This window comes from Toxorhynchites rutilus, chromosome 1 (assembly GCF_029784135.1).
Source record: "Toxorhynchites rutilus septentrionalis strain SRP chromosome 1, ASM2978413v1, whole genome shotgun sequence".
In the NCBI taxonomy this organism is placed as follows: domain Eukaryota; kingdom Metazoa; phylum Arthropoda; class Insecta; order Diptera; family Culicidae; genus Toxorhynchites; species Toxorhynchites rutilus.
Window position 1 is genome coordinate 76,085,890 of NC_073744.1, and position 8,432 is coordinate 76,094,321.

At 36.3% G+C, this 8,432-nt stretch overlaps 1 protein-coding gene across 1 annotated transcript; it reads right to left on the bottom strand.

Annotated features, from left to right (window-relative positions):
- Positions 1-4,810: 4,810 nt before the first annotated feature.
- On the bottom strand, positions 4,811-6,360 carry LOC129777266 (uncharacterized). Its single transcript, XM_055783458.1, has 2 exons — positions 6,172-6,360; positions 4,811-6,113 (listed from the first exon to the last, which is right to left on the bottom strand). Exons 1-2 carry the CDS (start codon positions 6,235-6,237, stop codon positions 4,866-4,868), a joined length of 1,314 nt encoding a protein of 437 aa, XP_055639433.1. The 5' UTR covers positions 6,238-6,360; the 3' UTR covers positions 4,811-4,865.
- Between the last annotated feature and the right edge of the window lie 2,072 nt (positions 6,361-8,432).

Below are 8,432 nucleotides of genomic sequence, written 5' to 3' on the forward strand. Positions count from 1 at the left end.
AGAGAGCCGCCGGAAGCGTTCTGATGCTGTTTGTAAACAATACCGACAGCAATTCCAATATGGCTGAAAGTGCATTTCATATGATTGTTTCACCTGGTATATATAGAGGCGCCTTGGTTTTGATGTCTCTGTTAGGGACCCGCCGCATGTGTCGTCAATTTCAACCAATCAGAAGTGGGTATTTTCGTTAGGATAGGGATTGAGATTTCTCAACTGTCCGATAGTTAGTTTCATGATATATATTATTTTCTTCAATATAAAAAATTGTTATGGAGTGCCGAAATCGATTGACGCAAAAATTTCATCAATCCATCATGAAATGACTAAGCAATAAACGTTTGAAATTGGACAATGTTCACGATGTGCTCGATTTTCGATTTTCAATTCGTACCCCAATATGTTCCCGAAAGACGTAATACTACGTCAAAAAACAAAAAGTGGGTTATATCCAAGGCGGTATAATAAGGTGGAACGTTATGTCAGAACTGCTGTTCAGCCATTACTTGAGTTCGAATTGACAGCGGCCAAACGAACGGCTAGAGTTTTCCGAGAAAGAGGATAACAAATGGCATGCAATGAGGAGTGCATGCCGCTATGTGTTTGCTGCGCATAAATGTTGGTTTTGTTTACGCTGTTGGCATCATTGTAGTGTTTCGGTGACTGCTGCAAGTTATTGTCTGCATTGCTGTTCTACGAGACGTGAGAGTTGTTGTCGTTGCTGCTGGGATTGGAAACTCAGCGATTGTGGGAGCTTTGCTAGTGGGTATATAAAAGAGGTGGCTCTTAATAACCGGTGGGCTTGTGTCGTACTGCTTTAGCTGGAGACTCGCCTGATCGTTCGGGTTGTGAGACACAACAGCTAGTTCGATTGAAACCAGCCCAGCGTAGGTATATGTTGGTGGGGACCGCTATGTAGCATAAAGATTTGATCTACTTTGTTTATAAACAAAAAAGCCGCTGTCATTTTTCATCCCCTCTCGCATCATCCATGCCTTATCATCATACTGTCGAAAACGAACCACCTGTCAATTCCAGCTCCTTGGTTATATCTATGGTATAACCGCAATGGTGACGTAGGACTATCGTTGATTCAGTGATCCTTTGTTTGAAGTTTAATCTGAATCCATGCTGAATGAATGAATAAATGAATATTTGGGGGACTTCGAAAACGAGAGCGTTACGTTGGAGGTACAAGGTTTTATGCATCCAATATTGGATACGAAAATATCCTACTGAAGGGGAAGAATAATTTTCAGAAGCTATCCACAAAAATCACAAAACCAAATGTATTTGGTCACAGTGTTACATGGATAGAAAACATTCAAATAAACTCTTTCACATGAATGTATTTTTAAATTCCCAGAGGAACGATTAGATATTTCCACATTTTCCTCGATACTGGAAGCCCACCAGTGGTTAATGCTAATTCGATAACCACTTGTTAATAGCACTTGATTGAAAAATATTTGGTCACAGTGTTACATGGATAGAAAACATTCAAATAAACTCTTTCACATGAATGTAATTTTAAATTCCCAGAGGAACTGGCCGATTATTTTCAGTAACGATTAGATATTTGCACATTTTCCTCGATACTGGAAGCCCACCAGTGGTTATTGCTAACTCGATAACCATCTGTTAATAGCACTTGATTGAAACATATTTGGTCACAGTGTTACATGGATAGAAAACATCAAAATAAACTCATTCACATGAATGTATTTTTAAATTCCCAGAGGAACTGGCAGATTATTTTCCGGATCTTCCTCGATGCTGAATGGCATCCAAACGGAAAGAATTCCGTGCGTGTATGTGTGTGTAGCGGCTGCTTCAAGATCTTCCCGGGGAACCGTTTGTGGCATCACTATCCTCCTGATGGATTCATGTCTGGCCCACGATAGATACAATACGGTAGCGCAACTTATGAAAAAAGCCTTTCAGCCATCTTGGATTTTGTATGTAAACAATCTGCAATATTTTGCAATATCTTTTTTTTTGCTCTTTGTGTGTGGTATTGTTTTGGTGGGAATAAGAGCATTGGAAAGTTGAAAGGTAAGTTTTTTACGGTTAAAGTTAGGTTTGTAATATACTCTATCTTATATGTTTCAGCTCAAGAGAATAAATCGACTTTCTGTGTCGGTCGGTGATGGAGGTATTTTTCCCGCGTTTTGCAGTTAGAGACGTCGGTTAATTATTCGATTGTAAGGTTTCTGGAATTTCAAGTTTTCCTATATTTAATATTCTTTGTTTCTGTGTTCTTGGTTAACAAAAACTTAATGCCTGTTTTTGATGGGGCATAAAAAGATGATATAAAATAATTTCTAGGAACTTCCTGCGACTTGTTTTATCGTCGATATTGTTCAGCTCATATATTATAGAAAAAAAAACCGAAGCTGTAACTGTAAAAATAACCATAAGCCACCAATTAATTTATAATTTACAGTTTACAATTCTTCCGCAAGTGCATTTATTTCACAAGTGTGTATATGCGTGACCATTATATTTAGTGAACAACTATACGAATGTCAAACATTTGTACTTTACTTTTGCACGTATGAATCTAACGACGAGTATATCGACGAATAATCCGTTCAATCCGGTGACAAAAGGACTAAAATCAAATAAGAATAGTTCGAAAATGATATTATGCATTATATTTAATGAATATTCCACGCCACTGACATTATTTATACATTTCATTGAACAGTATTCTAAAATAGGAAAAAAAAGTCACTTGTCCAAAAAAGTTACTCCTGCACGCGCGTCGGTGTCTCAAACCGAAGGTGGTGAAAAAGTGATATACGTCCCCTTCGTACCAACTTATACGATACGCTAAACGATGATGAACAACGAATGACGAAGCTAGAGAGAATCGCAATGTCGTAGTGTTGATGTTTTCTGAGAAATGAACGAATTATTGATTTCTTGGTCTCTCAGACCTATGCGCGAGTATAGGAGTGTTAACCGTCATGGTGTTTCGTCGAAATTCTTCGGATATGCTAAATCATTTACGGTTGAACCATAAAAATGATTCCCTGTTGGTGGAAGAGACTGGGAAGAAGAATTCAGGGTCTGCAGGAGTAAAATGCGGACTTAAAGAAGGTGGTCTCAGCTCCCGTTCTAAAATAGTAGTATTCAAATTCAGCGTGCCGAGGAAAATATACCATACTAGTGGTCAATGATTCTATAAATGTACCTCTTTTGAACTAGTAGCTATAAGAACCAAGCAGAAATATTCAAACAAATCAGCTATTTCATTCAACATTCAAAGAACAGGTAATTTTGAACAGAAAAAAATTTATGTTGGTACAATAATAATATTCTGCATCATTCTCATTGTGTACTTTTTTTTTCAATCGTCCTCAAAAAATCATGAAATGGTAAATTTACCAATATACTAAAATATCATTTCATTCAAAAACAATTATTCTGCACCATGTTTATTTCAAAATTATATTTAGTGTAACTTTTAAAATTATGACATCATACTTTTTTATTACAAATATGTCTGTTCTTTTTGATTACAAGAAATTAATATTCGCTCGGTTAATCGAATACTGAAAAACAATTATTCGAATGAATCGAATATTTAAAAATGACCCCACGATTAATCGACAATTGAATAAACGAAAAATTTAGACATCTCTATTTGCAGTCAAATCCCTTTCCACAGTCCTCTGTATATTTATACCGTTCCCCCTCGCGCACTTATTGACGACACGGTCACACCTTTATTCCACACATCTTGGTCTGGCCTAAGGTGCACAAACAGGCTCTTGGTGACATCGTTCATCCGCGCTTTCATGATAAACGAAGAGCTTCACCACAACTACAACAGATGACGCGACCGTATATAGTTGACCATTTACTCGCTACGCCATCTGGTTGTAAATATAACGTAAATTCGTCAATAAACTGACAGAAAAATTTAAAACCATCATCACTTTCACTGCAGCGCTGCCTAGGTGTAGATTTGTACGTCATACTTTTTCGAGTTGTATGATTTTCTTGTTGCATATTTTTAGAGAATTATTTTGTTTTGGTTTGCGTCCCTTATATTTTTCTTTGGGAAACGTTTCAGAAACGCTTAATATGCAATTTACAATACAAGAAGTACGAGCTCGGTAAGGGATTCCCCTTTCTTCCGCGCGGCGAATGACGAATAGCGTGACCAAGGCGCCTCTATATACACCAGGTGAAACAATCATATGAAATGCACTTTCAGCCATATTGGAATTGCTGTCGGTATTGTTTACAAACAGCTCTGGTAAAAATCTCTACCCGGTCGGAAGAACAGGAAAATCGTCAAACGCTGCCGGCGGCTCTCTACAAACTGCTACGACGCCTAATCGAACGATGCCTACTATGTTCGACTTTCGCGAATTTATGTGACAAAGAAGGGATGATTTTGTTGAATTTCATTCTTATCCAGGTCATCCACTACTCTTGCATGTGAAAACGCAACAATGGCGTATACTAGCAATAACAAAACAAACAACCCCCGCTCCTCAAACCGTAATTCCCTTCTTTTTGAAGTGATGATGTTGCTTCACCTGTTATACATTTATACAAGCGCCTTGGGCGTGACTACAGTCTGTCACTAAGTGAAATTTGAAGTCGTGCCCTCATGTGTTATCGATTCGGGTATCAAAAAGGGGCCAAAAAATGACATGACTTCCACAATAAAGCGAGAAACTTTGCTATCTCACGTCATTCACCGCACGGAATAAAGGGAATTATCTCGATTTACAAAATTCGAAATTTTGCTCGGTGTGATAGTGATTGTATCGACTTCTCGATTCGATTTACATAATAGGGCCATCATATATCTGTTAGTTTTATTAAATCTTCCTATCTGTTACAGTTCATTGCATAATATCATCTGCAGTGAGTTGAACTGTTTCTCCTTCACTACTGTCAGAAACATCTATATCGTTCATCCTGGCCATTGCTTCCTTTGACTTCCTCTTTTTCTTGTTTCTTTTTTTCTTAGCCAACTTATCCTGTATAGCTTCCACTTTCATCTCGTCCTCTGGAATCCATGAAGTTTCTTCGTCAACGCTTTTAGGCAATAATACTGCCGAGTTTTCCGCAAGCAGAACGACAGTTGCATCCTCTTCCATTAGCTCATCAGCGTCGTCATTGTCGTCATTTGGTGCTATCTTCTCGTCATTTTGCTCCTCTTCTGGATCCAGATTCTGTTCATCGTCCTCCTCATCTTCGGATTCGTTATCTAGAGCTGTTTTGTCCAGTTTAAATCGTTTCAATCTTATATGCAATCTTTCTTGCGCTAGCGCCGTAATTTCGTTCAGCCGTATACACTCACTGTATCCAATCGGAACGTTATTTTTCCGTTTTTCAGCATCCGCTTGAATTTCATCCTTAATTTTCTGAACGATAATTTTAGCTCTTTTGGCTGCTTTCGCGGCGGTTCTCAGCAGAAGATCCGAACTGGTTAAAGTTATTCCTCCCAAATGGATACCGCATAACTCGCCGTACGAATTCATTCCGAAAACTATCTTTGCTTCTGCAACTCTTTCCTCCAGATACGTCGGATCAGCCACGGCCAGTTTCCCCTTATTGAAAATACCATAGCTAACACATATAGGAAAATGGTTAATTCCAATTGGAAGGGGATCTCGTTCGTATATGGTATGAATAATGACTTCCTCGCCGTTCAAGCTAACATCCGGTCGTTTGAAGTGTGCCAAAGCTGTCAGTGCGGCAATCGAAGCACAGTCAGTTATGTTTCCTTCGTGGTTTAACACGTTAATATCTACTCTCAGATTCCACACCTTCTCGTCAGCAACTAAACAAAGCGACTCTAGATCGACACATCCGGAATCCTTGATTGCTCGTTCTAGAATTCTATTGATCTGCACTCCTGCCTCCGACATGCGACCGGATTCAAAGTGTGGTGCAGCCATAGGACCTAACTCAATGTTGATGAATAGTGTACCCTCGTTGGGACGCGTTGCTCTCGGTGCTACAACTTCGCAGGTAACCTGCGCTAGCACACGCGTCTCTCCCAATGAAACGTGAACGCTGCCCCATTCGGAGCCAAAGTTAATGCGAAGTTTACGAAATTCATCCAGCAAGCGTCCATCAATGCGCTAAAACATTTTATTAGCATTATAGGAAATTGCCAACTTGAATATATTGCATGTATACCGTTGATTCAAGCACTGCTTTCTGCACGAATGTCTTCTCACTTATAGATATCACACGTTCTTTCATATTTCAAATTAAAGTAGAGCAATATTGTGGCAACAAAAAGCATTCGGAAACTGTTGTTTTGTTTATGAATTTATCGCGTGGAATTTACGTTTCGACATCGATGGATTGCGACTTCATGTCGAATACAAGGATTGAGCCGAACTTTATTACCTGGCTGCGTCGTGAGAGGAGTGATGCAACGTGATTTGACATAACTACAGGTGAGCTATATTTTTTTGTATAGCAGCAATTCCAAATGAAATCGTCCTAAAAATGCAGATTTTAAAAACATGTATTTTTGATTCCAATGGAAGTGTGTTGGAGGAGATATGAGTTTTCCACAGCAATTGGGAATGTGTGTGTTGGAGGAAATATGAGTTTTCCACAGCAATTGGGAATTTTCTGACTCAAGCGTAACTTTTAAAAAGGGCATATCGATTTGAGTAAGAGAAATCTTTGATAATTTATATCTCAAAATCTATGAATCGTACCGAAATAGTGTCTTAGAAAGAGTTAGAGAGTATTGATGGTTGAATATGAAAACAATGTACACTGAAAAAAAATATTACTCTTTTTTTATTTACAAAATAAAAATTCAATTTGCAATATCCAAAATACATATTTTCTAATTTTTTTTAAATTTTTTTCATACAAATTCTACAATTTTCTACATGACTTCTATGTCATGTAGAAAATACAAAAAATGGGATGGTAAAACTATTTTTGACGAACTTTGTGGAACATCGAATTTTTAGGAATTTTATAAATTTCGAGTTTTTGTATGTTAAGAATCATTTTTAGCCACAAATTATGAATCCTGATGTGATTTAAAACAAAAAAAATTTATTATCAATCCTCCTCTAAATGTAGCCATTCTCGAGATATTTAAAAAAATATTTGTACTAATTTTTCTTCTCAGTGTATATTTTTTTCAAATTAAGCCAACAATACTCTATAACTCTTTCTAACACATATCGGTACGACTCAAATTTTTTGAGATATAAATTATCAAAGATTTCTCTTACTCAAATCGATACACCCTTTTCAAAAGTTATGCTTGAGTCAAAAAATGAACCATGATGATGTGTTTGGAAAAGTTGTTGGAAATTATAAGCAAATTCATAAAATTTCATGAACATGACGGTATAACACGACAAACATATTAAAAGAGATTATTTACTATAAAAAAAACAATAAATTAGAAATATTTTTTTAAATATTTCGAGAATGGCTACATTTAGAAGGAGATTGATAATAACTTTTTTTTGTTTTAAATCACATCAGGATTCATAATTTGTGGCTAAAAATGATTGTTAACATACAAAAATTATAAGTTTTGAAAATTTCTAAAAATTCGATGTTCCACAAAGTTCGTCAAAAATAGTTTTACCATCTTGGGTCCATTTTTAAATTTTCTGCATGACTTCTATTTTGTATGAAAAAAATTTAAAAAAAATTAAAAAATATGTATTTTGGATTTTGCAAATTGAATTTTTATTTTGTAAATAAGTGTCATTCGTTCGCTTTTTATTAGTGTTACTTGTTTACTTTTGTTCTTAGTAATCAACGGAGACCGGGGTCATTCACTTGCTTTTTTTAAGAATTTCCAAGCAGAAAATCCACAAGAATATATAATGAATTTTACAACAAAGCGACTTTTACTTCAAATTCTGGAGAACTTCAAGTTGTTTGAATAAATATTTTTTCTTGAAGACATTAGTTTTGGGCCTATGCTATAGAATAGATTAACCTAGATCTTTCATATGACTACTTAATAAATCGAAGGTTTTCCGGTTACATACCGTTTCAATAATTAGTTTAAAGCAGAGATAAACAAATTGAGTTATCACAGTTCCGTTTTTTTGGGGAGGAACTGGGGCGATATTCACTCAATCAACGGTATATATTATGTCAATTATCATTTCTAAACACATAAAATTTAGTTTGCATATATTCTTTGTTCACATTTATTAAAATAATCTTCAAAACCTCAAGTTAAGTTTAATTAAATGCGCTCTATAACAATGCCAATTAGAATAAACATTGAATAAGCTATCAAACTGTGTTACGTATGTTAGGAATTTTAGTATTCTTCCATATGATTGCGAAGGCATTTCAAGATATTTCTTCGTACCATGTGAAGACATTTGAAAAAATCGCCTGGCATCCCTGATCGTTCACAAAAATCACACACACACACACACACACACACACAT

Bases quoted from the DNA above. Each gene is read 5' to 3' on its own strand.
- LOC129777266 (XM_055783458.1), bottom strand. From the start codon at position 6,237: ATGAAAGAACGTGTGATATCTATAAGTGAGAAGACATTCGTGCAGAAA. The intron at 6,114-6,171 runs GTATACATGCAA...AAAATGTTTTAG, and splicing joins AAGCAGTGCTTGAATCAACG to CGCATTGATGGACGCTTGCT.